The sequence below is a fragment of the Takifugu rubripes genome, chromosome 4, assembly GCF_901000725.2.
Source record: "Takifugu rubripes chromosome 4, fTakRub1.2, whole genome shotgun sequence".
In the NCBI taxonomy this organism is placed as follows: domain Eukaryota; kingdom Metazoa; phylum Chordata; class Actinopteri; order Tetraodontiformes; family Tetraodontidae; genus Takifugu; species Takifugu rubripes.
In genome coordinates, this window is record NC_042288.1 from 6,417,698 (window position 1) to 6,435,143 (window position 17,446).

At 42.2% G+C, this 17,446-nt stretch overlaps 1 protein-coding gene across 1 annotated transcript; it reads left to right on the plus strand.

Moving 5' to 3' along the window:
• Positions 1–8,685: 8,685 nt before the first annotated feature.
• synpo2la (synaptopodin 2-like a) lies at positions 8,686–17,044 on the plus strand. Its single transcript, XM_003963875.2, has 4 exons — positions 8,686–9,065; positions 11,142–11,293; positions 11,408–12,126; positions 13,627–17,044. The coding sequence occupies exons 1-4, from the start codon at positions 8,964–8,966 to the stop codon at positions 16,128–16,130; spliced, it is 3,477 nt and encodes a 1,158-aa protein (XP_003963924.2). The 5' UTR covers positions 8,686–8,963; the 3' UTR covers positions 16,131–17,044.
• Positions 17,045–17,446: the final 402 nt, after the last annotated feature.

The following is a 17,446-nucleotide window of genomic DNA, read 5'->3' on the forward strand; positions in this document are numbered from 1 at the left end:
CTCACTCTGTGCTTATAAAAATACTAAGCCTGTACAAGTGTGGTCCTCATTAATGTTGTAAAGGTTGTAGCATCATTGGGTACTCAGTGATGCCGCGTCTACATAACGTGTTATTGACCAAGCAGGTTATAATTCTGTTTTCACAAAAATATATTTACAATGCGGAATTTATGATACATAGATTTATGATGTCAAACAGCTCTCCTTAAGTCTTAGGAATTTTCAGACTAGTGGCAGCAGGACTCAGTAAAGCCCATTGCATAACAGTTGGGTTTAATGTGGATGAATGCATAATCCTCCCATACATTTATTTCCAGACTATTTCATTTTATGAATTTCTAAAAGAATAAAATAGATTAGCAACGATGATGTTGAACAAGACCAAATCTACACCATGCACCAAGAGCCATAACTAACTAACTGACTAACTAACTGACTAACTTCAGAAACAGTCATTATAAACTAATGAATATATTAAGAGGTAAAAAATTATGCATTCTCACCCCCCCCCCCCCCCCCCCCCCAAGATAGAATACAGCACCAGAGTGAGATATCTTTATTCTTTCTCCTCTCTATCTCCAGGTACAATTGGCTGTAACCCACTGGATCACCTGAATCAGGAAGTGTAGATCCATTTTAGGTTCCAATGCATAAAGATAAAGCTGACTGAACTGATGTAAGATATCAGTGTATTGAAATATCCACCTAAGAATTCTTCATTTGTTCTGGATGTTCTAGTGGTGATTTTTAAGCTAAAGAGAGTTGAGCTGCTTGAACATTCAACAGGCAAACTGTTCCTTTGCTACCATATTGTGGAATATGTGTGAACATGTGTATCTGATGTACATTAAATTCTCACTATGATTCTTAGCATTTTAGACAATAAATGCTTTGAGAAGGCTGAAGAGTACTTTGCTGCCACGTTGCTGTCATGATAACGCATTTACATAGAGCTGATCGCCAGAGCAAAATTAACATATCTTACTTTCATGAACAACTGACATTTCTCAACTGTGCAGGAGGTTGCTTTAAAAAAAAAAAAAATTTTTTTGTCTCTTCCCATTTTAAGAGAGCAGCAACTTTTGTGTTCTTATTTCTTGCTAGACTCTAAATAATATCCGACCTGTCATGAAAAATATCATATAGATCTTCCATAAAGATGTGGGATCATGTTTTTATAATCATACATCAGAGAGTTTTAATCTATATGACATATTGATCACTCTATATTAGCACATATAATCTGGCTGTGAATGTCTTTGTTTAGAATGTTATGAAGTGCAGGTAGCATTGGAGAACCTTAATCTTTTTCATTAAGAGCCCTTGTGTTAATATTTTTATACTAAATGAGTCAAATGACAATTTAACACATTATACCAGTCTTTCTTGTTAAACAGACATATTAATTAACAGGAAGGTCTAAAATCTAAAAGAACAAAAGAAATGTGTGCATACCTCTGCGAGTTGAATGCATAGCCAATGAAATGCAGGAAAATTAAGTAAGTAATTAGCGCAGAACTGATGAGTAAAATGTCCACTCATCCCCCCAAAGTCGTTCCACCACAGCCAGTCAGCTGTTGATTAGTCTCCTTCCTCCACAGCTGTTCTGTCATTAGCTATAAATAGAAGATGACTGTGGATTAATGAGCATTTGCTCTGAGCACAGGGGCAATGTGGCCAGATTCTGCCTTAATAACTGGGACCCTCAGTTATGAAAGTCTCATTAGCAACGATGCAGAGGCACCCTCGCATCAGCTGCTGACATTGCGCCCCTCACACAGGTGAAGCTGGTACAAGCTGCAGGTTCCAGGTACAGAAAAACAACTGAAAAAGAGATCTGCTGAAGAGCATTCCCGCTGTTAATAATTAAAGAGCTTCACTTAATTTACACCAGCAACATCTTTTTCTTTTTTCACCTAGTTTGCTGCGTTTGTTGACTGTCTCACATCAACACCGAGGGACCTCTGAACTCATGGAATTCATCCACTGTTGTCACAAAATGTGACCCGCCGATAAAATAGACCTGTATCGAATATAATGTGGATTTCCCATGTGTTTAAGCTCATACACTTTGTATGCGCTCTTTTTAATACATGCACATTGCTTATTAAACGTTCTAAGAACTTGCATATGCACACAGGTAATTTGAGTTGCTGGTATTAAATGTCACCGAGGACAGGAAAAAACATTCCAACGTGTCCATGCAGAGAGGATAATATAAGCTCAGTGTTTTGGAACCTGGTGCTCAGGGGAAGTGACTCATTCTGCAAAAACGTTTTCAACTTGGCTCGCGGCTCTTACTTGTGCCTTTGGAGAAGTGCACGTACAGCCCAGTGGATCTCCATTAGCAAACTTTTTTTTTTTCACGAGTAGACCATCTCAGAACTGCAGATGGCTGACTAAATTCAGCTCTTTTGTGTTGGAAAATGCAGCAGTGATGTCCTCTCCACCAGAAAATAAAAGTCCGGCTTCAAATGAATATCCAGCATTGCGCATGACGTCTCCCTCCCACGTCCTGGCTCACTCATTCTGTTTCAGGGCGTGTGCGTGTGTGTGCCTTCATGACACCCCTGGCTTGTTTTATATCATGTGACGCCGCCTGATCTTTGTACTGGGAATCAGCCACAAAGGCGTGCAATCATCCCAACCGCTTTTCCACATGTGTGTGACGCTGAGCGGTGTTCCTGTTGTTAACCCAAAGCCGTCTCATTAAATGTCATCACTGTGCTCATTAGTGTTAGCTTTGTGACTTCAGTGCTTTAAAAAGGGGACGAAGGAATCGCCCTCAGCTTCACTTCTCCGTCATGTCACTCAAGTCATGAACTCAGTGGGTTATTAGAAAGCCCCCAGTAGTTTGTACCAGTACTCCCCATAAAGATGTAGGTCAGGAGAGTTGTTTCCTCTTGTGCTTGTATGAGCTTTGATTTGCATACGTCTAAGAGGGGAAGATGGTGTCTGCAGCAGCCCTGTAAACACTTTCATGCCTTCTCATGTCAGCTGGAATTCAGATTTCAGTAGCCTGTAAAGGACAAGAGAAACACAATCACAAATAAAATGTATAAACTCTTAACTGCAGTGGCTTTCCAAAAACTAGGACCCTTTAACCATTAGTAGATGTTGTCAAGATGGAAGTCTTCCAATTACAGTTGTTAATGATATATTGGCTACAGGATTGGTAAATTCAGTCTTCCCTATCAGTGATGAAGTGCATCTGTACACACTACAGCCGTATGGAGCATGGCCAGGTCAATACCCAGAGGCTGTTTTGTTTATTATGCTAATATATAAGCTACAGCTGCATCTATTCTGGCAATAGCCCAACGAGTGGAGCTCAGACAGTATTGCTAACACGCAGATCCTGTTTTATAAAATTTTCCTTCAAGCACCTTGACTTTACAAAATGACTCCTTGCTGTGTGAAGCATCTTCACTCAAGAAGATATTTTAATGTGACTCCTCTGCAGCTCGCACTGCTAATGCTTTTAACTTAATATTCCAAATGAGCACAAGCGAGTGAGTTGGATGCAAAGCCGAATAAAAGGGAACGACAAGGCAGGTCTTTTGTAGAAGGGGGAATGAGGAAGGGGAGGTCAGGACGCTTGAAGAAGCTAGTGTTGGAAAAGCAATTTACATGTTCATAAGTAAGAGACCAGAAATACAATAAACATCATGACCTCTCTGCAAGTACATGACTTAGAAGATGTTTAGAGATCATACCAAATTTTGTCTTTTTAACAAGTTGAAATGAAAGCTGAACAGGGAAAAAAGGACATGGAGGCATTTGAAAGAAACTGCCCTCTCGGGGGCGTTTTGTGTCATCCTGGATGAGAAGAGATGAGACAAGCAGAGAGGTCACTGTCCGCTCTGCTCTTCGTCTTCCCTTTTCCTCCAGCCTCACTTCTGCATGTATACACTTTATCTGTGCAAGTCAAAGTATTCGTGAACGCGGGCTCACATGCACGGTGACACACACGCTGCTCACTGAGCAGCCGTGCGTCAGACCGAAGTCGCCCTGTTGAGGTTTGGCTGCAGGACAGTAAAGGAGGCAGCTTGCTGGTCAGTTTGATCTGAGGTGACTTGAAGCAGCCAAAGTGAATTCCTCAGCTCCTAGTGCCACTTCTTCTGTTACTGCCACCATTCTGGTCGGCTGTGCACACGCATGTTGTCACCATCTACACCACGGAAGGACTGTGGCCATCCTGGCCAGTCCCAGTTAGGTGAAATGCCAGTCCAGGAATCTGGGCCTGTGGCTTTGATTGAATCTTTGGTTGCTAGAATCCAGTAGCTTAATGGTTTTAGAATTATTCAGTGGCACACAGTGATATTGTTTTCTGCAGATATCCTGGAGATTCAAATCTTCAGGCTGGGGCCATCTGCTGCCATAGTCCAACGCTAGCAGGCAGACGTCAGAGCAACTCTGATCATCCACCAGGACAAAGAAAATGTGTGAAACTCTGTTCAGCCTCACAGCGAAGGCCTGTGAACAAGGTCACTGCACTCGCCAGGAGAAACCCAGAGCAGATTCTTGTGCTCATCCTTAGAGATTCTGTGTAGCTGTAACCGCACAAGCCTGATTTTAGTCTTGATATTTCCATTCCACTGGATTTACTGGTGCAGAAAACTGCCCAAGCAGCTCAACAGAAACATTTGAAGAAAAGAAAGTACTTGTATTACTTGTCAGACTGACCTTTCTATCAAAGTGCAATCATCATTCAGATAATAATCTGTACAGCTAAAGTACACATAGCCCCCTGAACTTGAGAGACCTAATGGAAATCAAATAACCCCATCTTCCCTCTTGTGTTGCCAAACAATGTTCAATTAATAGAGTGATCTGACAATGATTACCACCAGCACTTACTGTGAAACCAATCTCACTGTATGGAGGAACATCCGATGTTTTGATGCGTATGTGTATCGACCGTCAGGCTCTTAGATTCAGCCTCAATGCCACCCGCTTCCCGTAATACAAATAGCAGATCAATGCCGCAGAAGTCCATTTTCTCCCTTGTAGGCCTGAGTGAGAGTGATGGGCAGGCTGGAGATCTACAGCAGCAAGAAGAGATGACACCGGTGCACTGAAATGGAAAAGATGAGCTCTGAGGACTTGGGAAAACATGAGGAGGAATATGCAGAAGTAAGAAAAATAAAACCAGAAAATGACAGTTAGACATTTAATTTAAAAATACTGGAATAAATGTGCAACAGGGCAAACACATGTGTTATTGTAGAGGAAAAAGAGCAGCATGACAGGAGTCCCGTTGAGGTTGTGGGTGCCATCAGCTGGCCGCAGGGTCATCGGAGAGACACCGACTCTGGTTTCACCATCTGGGTAAAAATGTGAAGTGACAAATGTGTTCATGAGAAGCAAACTGTTTTCTTCTCTCAACTGTTAACAGTCACGTGGTGAAGATTCAGCAACTCATGGTGACATTTTTCTTTTGCTAACCTCTAAAAAAAGAGCCACAAAATCTGGGTCAAAGATGAAAAATGCACGATTAGTGTATTTTATCTACTTGCGTGCATGTGCGTGCGTGAATTTATATATATTTATATTTCTGAAAAAGCAAGAGTGGCAGCTAGACAGGAATTTTATTTATTTATTCATGATGGAGAATGAGTGGCTCACTCAGTATGGAGCTGTGGAGCTACGCAGATCCCGAGCATACGTGGGGGAAATGTGTGTGCGTGCGTGCGTGTGTGCTGATACACGCAGTAAAGAGTGCCACCATGAGGGTTCAAGAAACATTGCAGACTGATCCTGAGCACAGGCGCAACATAGACCGATGCCGTAAAGGACGATGTGGATTTTCCGATCCTTACACACAGAAAATGTTGTACTAGAAACCAAAACATTATTAGGCGAAAATACACATTTAACTTTCACAACAGTGACCAGAGAGTGCAGTATTTCATGTATTATGAGCAAGAAGTCGTTGCTTTTAAAGCTTTCTATTTTAAACCTTCTGAGTGGGAACAGACAAAAATAATAAGAAAATCCATCAAATATTGATCTGCCAAATCCCAAATAGGACATGCAGGACTTGTAATCATACTGCACGGTTGATTATTCAATTCAATATTTTTGGGATTCAAAAGTATATAGCATGCTTTAGTGCAGCTATTAGGAGGTGCACAATTCCCAGAAGATCCCTTATAACAACCAGGAGGGCTGTGTTATGAAGAAGATGGCAGAACTTCAGAGAGAAATGAACTAGACAAATTGAAGTATAGGCCCTTTGTAGTAATCTTGACCACTTGAAGAGCTTCACATGGACGGTCTGTTGGCAGAGCTCAAGATAACCACTCACACCCTGAAGACAGAGTATCCTTGGAAGTTATGACAGAGGTCAGCATCTCCCTGAAGGACAAACCACAGATATGGAATCCTATGAACCATTTCTACATTTGCACATTTTATCCTAAAAAAATAGACTTGTCCTGAAACATGTTTGACTTTCTGTGGTTTACAAAGGGAGAACCAACCTTTTTTACTGACATTTGAAAAGGTGAACCTCTCCAAAGTCATGGAAAATCTGCCTCATAAAGGGCAGAAGAGGCTGCGGCAAATATCATCATCCCAGTCATGAAATATTTACTTTTATGAAAACCTGGCACAGACCACCTATCTCATTTTCTCCATGTCCAAGTCATGTGACTGCCTGTCAGTGTCAGCCATGTTGGAGGTTTCAACACATCTGCCTGTCTCAGCCATAATAGGAATGATGAGGGGGGAGTAGTAATGTTGCAATATATAATTTCTGTTGTTTTTCTGTACTTAAAATATATATTTATGATTTTTTTTTCTTTTTCTGCATGAGCCAACAGAAAGACAACTAATGTTAAAACTCTCAACCATGCTAATATATTGATTATGATAGATTATCTGAAGGACAGCCAGTTTTGGCTACTTTGGCTCAGTCTGATGTGCTCAAGGTCAACACTGGGGCTGTTTTTATTTACATATGCGTAAGTCTTTATGTGGATTTTTTACCATTTACGTGTTCAAAAATGCTGTTATCACTTAAACTTGATATTAATTGTCCTGCAGTATCATTTATGTGTGTTTGTATATTCAGTGTCATGAACATTTGCAACAAAATATATTAATAGATTATAAATTGTGTTACAAATGTGCACCTTATTTCTCCAGTTTTGAAGAAAAGGAACTACTAATAGTCTGATTTGTAGTTACGTAAAACATATATTCACCGTAAAATGTTAAGCATTATTAGCAGAGTCGTTAAATTTTACATTTTTAAGTTACAGCAGAAACCCATATTTATATGGCAAACGTCTCTCAAGCCTGAAGTAACGTGCTGGTTTATGTGCATATTGGGACATGTCATGTAGCAATATTGCATGGTGATAAATCAGTTTTAAGTTAAAAGGAAGTAACACAATAAAAGTGTATTGAGACTACCAAAAACTATTGAACACAATCATGAATAACAGCACTGGGCTTTGACCACTAGGGGGCTGGTCAGTGCAGCCGATGGGCCACTAAAGATATTTAATGTTTCACGTTCCGTGCGTTTTGATTGAATATAAGCCGGATCAGTTGTACCTTTGTGGCTGAGCGCTTGCTTTAACTGTGGTATTCTGCTGGATCGGATACCTCTCCATTAAGAGAAGGTGATATTTTGTCTGAGTGCCTGACCCAAGAGCAATCTTGGTCACTATCCTGAGGTTTAGAAACAGCTGCAGGGCAGAGCTGCCAAGGGGAGCTTCTCTGGTTGGGGTCCTCCCACTGCAGTGATAATAGTGCTGCTCTCCCTACAAAACTGATTTTACAGTCCAACCATTAGCAACAGGCCTGCCATCGCTCCAGTGACAGAGTAAATTATACTAAAATGGATAAATATGGAGCAAAAGGAAGCTAAAGAATTTTATAAACAAAGACATGATGGACTGTATTTAAAATAGGTTGACTAAAATGTGCACAATTCCTCCTATTGATTTATACTCTCCACTCTCCACTCTGTTGTTTTAATTGTTAAACTAAATTGTCAAATTTTTAGTTGTTTGATGTTTGCTCCACGAGTTCAGGTCCAACATAAGGTTAAAGGTTAATAACAGGTTGAAAAGGAATCCTATGATACCTTGATTAAATAAGCTCAAGAAAACAAACACTCAAGGAGGAGATGACTTTACCCTAATCAATAACGGCATCCATTCAAATGGATGGAATTGTCATCTTTGTCTTGGATTCTCCCGGAAAGGAAATATAAAAAATGTGTGATGACAGCCCAGACTGCCTCCACATTTAGAGAAGCTGGGGGATCCAGAGTGGCGAATTCTATCTATACTTCACAACTAAACCAACAGATATTTGATTGTGGCAAAATGAAAAAAGTATTAAAACAAAGAAGAAAAGGTTTATGACGTCAAATACAAGGCTAGGAATCTGCGGGCCTCACCAAAGGTTAATGATGACCACAATGTTCTGCAGCCATGAAACGGTGCCATTTGGACATTCTTAGCGTTGCGCTACAAATGAGCGAGCGAGGCAGCAAAGGTGGTGGCGGTGATGTCCTATTTTTGGAGGGGCTATCAACAACCTTCTGACATAGACCTGAGTGACGGGACAAGTGTTGTACCGAACACTCCCCCCACTCTTTGGGGGCAGGCATTCCTTGGTGTAAGCAGACACACACCCCTCCCATCATAACTCCCTGTCCTTCAATCTCTCTCTCTCTCTCTATGCTTCTCTATGAAGGTTGACCCACTCTGGGTGTGGGAGGGTGGACATGAGTCCTTGTGGATGTGTGTTCAGGTGTGACTGTGGGCCTTGAAGCTGGACTTCAGCTCAGCACCCTGAGAGCGTTGCAGGCAAAGAGCAGGTCAGAGCTCTCTGGAGGGGGCCCTGATTGCTGAGCATGGGGCTGAAGCACTGAGGGCCCCCTGCTATAGAAACAAAAAAAGAAGAGCAAAAAGTGAGTAAGAAAACAAGAAAAGAAAACAATGGTGGCGGAGGAAGTGGTGATTACATTGTCCGGCGGAGCGCCATGGGGCTTTCGTCTCCAGGGAGGTGTGGAGCAACAGAAGCCTCTACAGGTGGCTAAGGTAAACCAGACATGTGGGGATAAAAATGTCCTCCTTTGGTGAGAGGAAAAATTTAATTTTGACACAAGTCAGCGCGAGAGCGCTTCCAATATAAACAGGCGCTGATTGACTGGCTGGACCAAGTTTCAAATGTGCCAGGGACGCTCATCCTGAGGATCTGGGCCAAGTGTCACTTCAAATTTTGTGAATGTGAAATGGCTTTTTTCCCATTGTCTGTGCTGAAGGTTGTGAAATTACCAACAGTTTGAACATTTAGGTCATTTTCTGGGTTCATTAGGTTCATTGGAGAGAGCTCTCTCACAAATGTAGCTTGATTTATACTGTTGAACTAGCATGTTTCCTGCAAGCTCAAGTTGCTCCAGCCATGCTTGGTCATGCTAAATGTGGCAAGTTACATAAGATATATTTAGGTTAATAGAAGAGCCAACAAATATCTAAAAAGCTTAGATTTTAAAAAGCTTAGAGACCTAAAAGTGTTGCATTTAACTCCACATCTCCTCTGAGAAATCACTGAACCTGGCTACACCACACAGAATCACATATTTATCAAGATCTTTCTGAATAGTTGATGACCAAGCAGAACTACTATTTCAGGAGGTTATTTCTGACAGAGAATCAGCAGGTCACAGGGTCAGCAAAGGTGTGTGTTTCAGCTCAGTATTTATGGGATAAATATAATCACATCATATACTATTCTGGTGTATGTGTTTAATACTTTATATCTTAGAGCTTAGAGAACAACATGCGTCTATTTAGAGTACCAGCAGTTTTATATTGCAGATTATTCCTCTTTAGGTTGTGAAAAGTGGGGAGGCTGCATGCTTTTGTCAGACATTTTAAATAATTTTAAAAAAAAACCCACAAAAACAAAACTTCTTTGACATGCTTACAAAAAATAAAATTCCAAAAGCTCTTGGAAATACATGATATTTATATTTATATATTATATTTATACAGTATATTCACCATAGTACCCTCTTTTTAAAAAAAAATCCCATAAGAATAAATACTAATAAACGCTGTCATTGCAATGCATGGATGCAAAATACATACACAGAGCTACATCAAACCATATTAACTTTATGGTGGCGGACGACAGTTGTCTCTGTCCGACTGTCCAAAACAGCATGCTCCTTCACCCCTGAGATCAGGAAGGTGTTATGTTGTCAGGAGCAAAACAGGTGCAGCACTTTGTGGTTTTGCTAAAAGAGTCATTGTGTCAATGCCAGTCCTCTGGACCTGAATGTAAACCTATAATTATTTACATGCGTGTATTTCTTGCCACTCTGCGTGGTATGGGTGACAAAGCATGTACAGACATGTTATTACTGTCATCAGTTGAAACCACAAGGTGAGCAACTGAATGAATAAATGACATTTAGTCCTGCAAACGGACCCCAGCCAGTTTGAAAGGATTTCATTACAGCAAAATAATTAGCCAAAGAATCTGAAATCTAACATGGGCTGATGAGCAAAAACGTGGCAGTGGCCTAATTGAGTGCTATAAAGCTGGTGACATTGAAAAATTACTTTGAAATTATGATGGGACATGCTGATGCTGTTTACACAGACCTGAGGCAGTTAAAGATGGGCAGAAAGCCACAGTCCTGACAGACCTTGGGCACAAATAGCAAAGCACCAAAGGAAGATGGCTGTTGGCTGACATTTCCCTGTTGAAGTGAGTGTGAAAGCACAACTCGCCCTGCAATATGTGGCATGTGTCCACTTCAAGATGGAGTTCTCAGGATAAAATCTGCCCAGTATCGCTCACTTTTTCAAAACAAGACAAGACCCGGAATTCTTCCGTCAGCTGGGTATCTCTCACTCTGCATTGGTGATTGCTCTCTTCTTTGAAGTCTGATTATTTCAGCTCTTTGAAGTCTCAGGACCTCAGATTTGGCCTTGACTTTATGCACAGAAAGAGAAAATATACACAATATAAATGTATTTCTTCTTTTCATAGCTGAATACATCACTACCTTATATGCTTTTTTTCCAACAGGGAAATTTAGGCGTGTATGTATGTATTTATTTATTTAATTTTGTGACTATTCTGGGAATTTCTGCCAATTTAAGGTCCGCAAACGGAGCAAAGCGTGCAGAGCTGGGCTGCGTGAGGCCGACGAGCTGGTATCAATTAATGAACAGCCATGCGAAACGCTGTCACATGCTCAGGCCATGGACCTCATCGACAGCTCCCCCGGGATATTGCACATCCGGATAAAAAGGTCAGATTAGCACAGGGGAAAAAACAAATGTCAAAGTGTCAGGTCTGAATGAAAACAGACAAAATTTACAGTGTGCAAAACCCAGTCCCAGTAACTCCATATTTGTTTCTGCAGGGTGCCCGCCAGTTTCCAGTCAGTGGTGCTTGTGACCCGTGCTCCATCTCCCCGTATAGACAAAGAATACCGTGCTGCTCTACGTGCAATGTCCCCTTCCAGTCCTCACCACGCCCCCGTCCGCGAGGTTCACCGCAGCCGCTCCTCCCTGACCAGTGGTTTGACATCTCCACCTGGCAGTGAGGCTTACTATGGTGAGACGGACAGCGATGCAGATGTGGCGGGCTATGAGAGGCAACGCCGTCAGAAACGTCGCAGTCCCAGTAACTCCAATCCGGCGAAACCAACCGGACGAACATCCCCTGAGGGTGGAGAAACATCAGAGATGAGTGGCTATGACAGTGCTCCAGATGCACAGGGTTTCCCCAGACTGCTGGATGGACACGGTGGAAATGGAGATGGAGGTGGTGGGCTACCAGGGGTTGCACGTCGAGAGGTGATTTACCAGCCTCCGGCTCAAGGACTGTGGTCCTCTCAGACCTCCACTGAGACTTCCTCCATCATCTCCTCAGCAGATGACCAGGGTCCACGGGATGCAGGGCAAGAGGAAGATAGTGGTTTTTTAGAGCCAGCTAACGTGCCACTGGTTTCCCCTGAAAAGGCAAAGGAGGCCCTGATGTTGAGCTCTCGCAGCCAGCTTGTGCCTATGGTGGGTCCTTTGAATAAACCCATTGATGAGGAGCTCAGTACAACCTACATGGAAAAGGCAAAACAAGCCAGTAAGTACAGTTAAAGAATGACACTGACAGATTGAGTCCTTCACAAAGGTTCTCCACACCTGATGTTACCCGATGAAGATAAATAAATCTATTAAAACTGAAAAATCATACTGCTATCATAAGTCTCTTAAAAGCCAATTTTCCAATCATTACATTTCTCCTACACAAAAAGTAAGTGTGTGTATTTGTTAGAATAAGACTTCGGTCCTGTTGATTCATTCCAGTCAAACATCAAACAGTTTTCTTTAAGGTAGCAGAACAAATGACTTGTTGACACACGTATAGCAAATCCTAAAGGCTTTACTAAATTTACCCATACTTATGTGTGTAAACAATCCATTAATCAATCCAGGTCCACTGAAAAGCACCAACAGCTGCTTTTGGATATCAAATAGCAAAGCATGGCTGCTCTCTTACAGTCCCACCCCTCTTCTGTTTATAGATATATATATGTTTTAACCTTTGTGAGTGAATAGTTTATTAAACACTCTAGTTTAATCCTTACTTGAGTTTGAGTCCAAACAGTCCACATGGCTGGAGATCCTGTTGCCTCTGGCGCTCAGATAAAGCTTTGATGGGAAGCTTGTTGTAGTTTTGGCAAACTTAGGTGTACAGACTGAGGCGACGTGCTTGAAGTGGGGCTGGTGTTCGGTGGCTCACTGAGCTACTTTACCCTGAATAAACAATCACAGAGGCAATCACTTGAGTGGGAATGTGCCTCTGGATAATTCTTTAAAGGCGTACATAGTAACCCCTAACCCTAACCAAAAAAACATTAGATCGCCAAATCAAAAGACACAGCCGAATTTTTTTTTAACTTGCCTCTAAGAAGTGTTAGAGGCAAGGAAGATGCAAGGATCAGAATGTCTAAAAACATTCAAGTCCTGATGCCAGGCCTACATTAGAAACTTAGATAGAGAGATGAAAAAACTGACGAAGCTTTCTTTCCCAAACCTGTCATTGTGTCATTATGTATAATGAGCCCGTTAAAAAGAAAGAGGGGCAATTAGAAGTCAGTGGGTTGTTTAAAGGACCTAAATACACGTGTAAATCCCACCTGTCATTATGCAGGGATGGTTCATAATGCGCTGTCCTACTCAGGCTGAATTCCTTTCACGTGGTTGTGCATTAGCTGCCATTGATAATCCGCTTTATACCATAACACGTTAAAGGATATGGTGAGGCTACTGATTGAAGTTCTCCTTCCAGTCACCTACAACATGCAACTTTCCATCAGCATGTAAATATATCTGGTTTCATGTCATTGTACACAAGACTAATAATGTGCAAATTATTTGTCAGGGTGGCTAATTTGAGAGGTTCAAGGCTTGCCTGGCATTTTCCCCCATAGTGCTCCAGTTGCAGCACATGTCACATGTATGTTTGTTGAAGACATAGAGACGGGCTTATGAGTTGTCAACCCTCTTTGACCTTAAAACATTGGATAATGTGTGCCTTTTTGAAATGGTTACTAACAGCTGTGACTTTTATAATCTGCAGAGCTAAATCGCGGGGATAACGTTCAAGACAAGAATGTAAAGGAAGCAAAAAGCAAGTGTCGAACAATTGCATCCCTCCTGACAGATGCTCCAAACCCTCACTCTAAGGGGGTGTTAATGTTCAAGAAGAGAAGACAGCGCTCCAAGAAGTACACCCTAACCAGTTTTGGTAGTGTGGATGAGGATAGGTATCGAGATTCACAAGAGGAGGATGGGGCATTTCCAGGCAGTGAATCAGAATTCGATGATGAGGGCTTCTCTGCAGCTCCTGACCCAACCTGGGATAGTGATTATTTAGATATGTTGGAGAAGAGAGCAACTGCTGGAAGCGAAGGCCGTGAGGATCGAGCCGAAGCTGCTGTGAGTCCAGGGTTGAGCGACACAGCAGGTAAAGGAGCTCAGTTGTTTGAACAACAGAGGAAAAGGGCTGCTGAGCACACTAAAAAGGCAGAGGATGCACAGCCACAGCCAGAAGTCCAAAGCCAGGTACAGTCACAGGCAAGCATCCATTTACAGCCAGTCATACAAGCTTCTCAAATGGGCATGCAACAAAAGCCTTCTCATATTCCTGAAGCCCACGATATACAAAAGGAGTATGTCCCAATGTCACCTCCACCCGTTGCACCCAAACCAGCGACTGCCTCAGTGACTCTTCTGACTACACCGGCACAACCAGCTGAAACACCTTCACAAGAAATATCTGCAAGCAATGTTCTTAACAGAACAGCACGTCCATTTACCCCTGGGTTTATCTCTGTTCGATCTGCAACCGCCCCTGTAACTTTCCGACCACCTGTCACAAAGACAACCCAGCGACCTTCTTCGGCAGCTGTTGTGCACCCACCATTCTCTACTGCTGCTGAACAGACCTTGAATGCACCATCCTCCCTACCACCACAGCTACAGTCTGGTCCTCCACCAATTATCTGCCCACCGACTTCTATAACACCAAGCCTTTTGGGCCCAGCATCAAGTGCTCCTGTTTCCTTTCATGCTCCGGCTGTTTCTACATCAATGGGAAAAATGTCACCACTGTTGTCCACTGTTCATCATTCTCCATTTTCAACTCCCCCAGCAAATGGGCCATCTGTGGTAATGGCTTCACAGCCTCCAATGGCCGCAACCTCAATTACTGGTTTTGGTGATCAACATGCCCCAATGGCTCCACCTCAAGTGCCAGTTGCTCAGCCACCTCTGCCTAAATCTCCACTGATGTTTGTAAGTTCTGTTTCAGTTGTGCCCCAATCAGAGGCAGTTGCTCCAACCCCCATTCCTGGTCCAACTGGTCGCACGGGCATCTTACTTGAAGCACGACGACGCAGTGGGAAACCAAAGCCCATGTTTAATGTACCTGAAGTTGTAAAGAAATCCCCCAATCCAGACTTGCTGTCTATGGTGCAAAGAATGGATGACAGGTTTGTTCGACAGAAACCTGGCGAACCAATCAATGATACTGTCACTGATGGGGGAGAAGAAGCAATGAAAGGGGAGATAGGCATGGGCAGAGCACCTCCTCCTGTAGCACCCAAACCTAAAGTCATTCAGGACACTCCACAGTTTATTCAGGCAGGGGGTAAGGGGGCCGAGCTGTTTGCACGCAGGCAGACCCGCATGGGTATGTATGTTGTAGACACCCCACCTGAGACCCATCACGCACAGAATGTCGCCTCACACAGCGCAGCTCAGCTCCACGAGTTATCTCCAAGTCCTTCTTTACCTTCTCAATGGAAATTATCTCCAAATGTCCGTGCCCCGCCACCTATTGGTTACAACCCGCTCATGGCTCCTTCTATCCCTACTGGGCCTCAGAGAAGTTCAACCAAACCAGATCACGGTGCTAGAGGAGGATCCCAAAGAGATGGGATCAAAGCAATTGATTTTATGAGAAGGCAGCCCTACCAGTTGAACCCAGCCATGTTCAACTATGGAGGGAGTGTTGCTAATTTGTCAGGTATGCCTTCATACCAAAGGCAGCAGCAAAGTGACTACACAATGGTGGGCAGCTCATTAGCCTCACCGAAGCAGATCCCCGTCAAAACAGCTCGAGTCTATGAGGTCAGGCGATTCTCCACACCTACACCCATGTCAGCTCCTACTCTTGCCCCTAAAGTCATTGCACCCCGCTCAGCCACTACCCTCGGAGAACGGTTGACTCACTCTGAAATGGTCTCCCCACCGTTTGCTCCTTTAACTCCTTTAACAGCACCAGCATTCAACACAACTTTGACTTCACCTTCCCCAAAACCAGCTGGCCTGCCCACCCTGCCGAAATTCTCCTCTACCGCCGTTCCAAATCCCATTCCTTATTCCCTCTCCACAGCTTATACCCCAGTTCCATTCAGCACTGGACTTCAGACAGCCAAGCAGTTCCAGAGTGCCCCTGAGCTTAGTGTCCTCGCCTCTTTGCCTCCCCTGAAGTCTAATTGTATTCAGGCACCCAAACCGCGCTTTGTTGCCACCAAAGGAGGTGTCCAACCCCGTGTTTGGAGGCCGGGGGCAATGTGAACATTTCTAAACCAGTCATAACCACATCTCAATGTGTTTTTATGCATTAAGCGGTGAAACTGTTAATGAATAGTAGCACTGCCCCACAGTGAAATGCTGTCATCGTAGCAGGGTTGTATAAAATGTGGATATGCAAGCTAAAGAGGGCATCAAGTGATCTGAGTATCTTGTCTTTAAAATCTGCTATGCTTGTCACCAGATCACATTGCCAATTGCCCCTGTGTGTGTTATTTTTGCAGGTTGATTGTAGATAAATTCATAACTTTTATTAAACAAATACCAACTATGAAGGAATGAGCTGTTTTGATTATGAATCAATCTGAAGAAGTAAGATGGTAAGTTGACTGACAGAAAGGCACCAGTATTAATGAAAGGGCTGAATACACGAGAGAGGCTGAGGAGGGCAGATATAGATGGTGTACAGGTGCTTGTTTTGGACTCATGCACCATTACAGAGAATACAGTTGATATTAATAGTTGAGAATTCCCCCAGCCTGTGGTTGGTGAAGGATGGCCTGGAAAGTTTACTATCTAACATTAAAGCTGATGGAGCGAAGCAGAAGTTTAGTTGATCGCTTTCATGGGCAATGGCATAACGGCAACATTTTTAATGATATATACTTACAGTATATACATAGAAAATGTATATTTTAATGAAGCATGTTGCATTCAGCTGTTTTTCTTACCACTTTGAAAATAAAACTTATCTTAGACTTTATTTGTCTCTGTAATGTTAAATAATGTTGAGTGTGCTTTTGCAGTAGCCCTAATGAGCTGCAATATATAATAATGTCAATGTAATTGTAGTAAGACTGAAAATATTTGTTATTATTAAATGTTTATACCGATTTGGAAAATGTGTGAATGTGCAAAAACACTAATAAAAAGTAGTGAGCGCCCCGGTTGTCCGACAGCTGATTTTACTCTGCCCCCTGTTGGTCATTGTGTTACCCTGCAGTTTTAATTTTACAGGTCTTCCTAATCGTCTATTATTATTATTATTATTATTATTATTATTATTATTATTATTATTATTATTATTATTATTATTATTATTATTATATTGTAGTAGTAGTAGTAGTAGTAGTAGTAGTAGTAGTAGTAGTAGTAGTAGTATTTCATTCAATTAATGCCAATATGTATAATGTATAGAATTTTGCTAAACATTTTGCAAAACCATTCGCTCACAACTTCACTTAAAAATGACCTTTAAAGGACAGAGCCTCACATGCTTAATCTACATTAAAACTTAAGGTAAAATTTATACGCACATTAAAAGGCTTTTTACTCAAAATTAAATAGATACCAATGTAGTA

Bases quoted from the DNA above. Each gene is read 5' to 3' on its own strand.
- synpo2la (XM_003963875.2), top strand. From the start codon at position 8,964: ATGGTGGCGGAGGAAGTGGTGATTACATTGTCCGGCGGAGCGCCATGG. The intron at 9,066-11,141 runs GTAAACCAGACA...TGCCAATTTAAG, and splicing joins AGCCTCTACAGGTGGCTAAG to GTCCGCAAACGGAGCAAAGC. The intron at 12,127-13,626 runs GTAAGTACAGTT...TATAATCTGCAG, and splicing joins GGAAAAGGCAAAACAAGCCA to AGCTAAATCGCGGGGATAAC.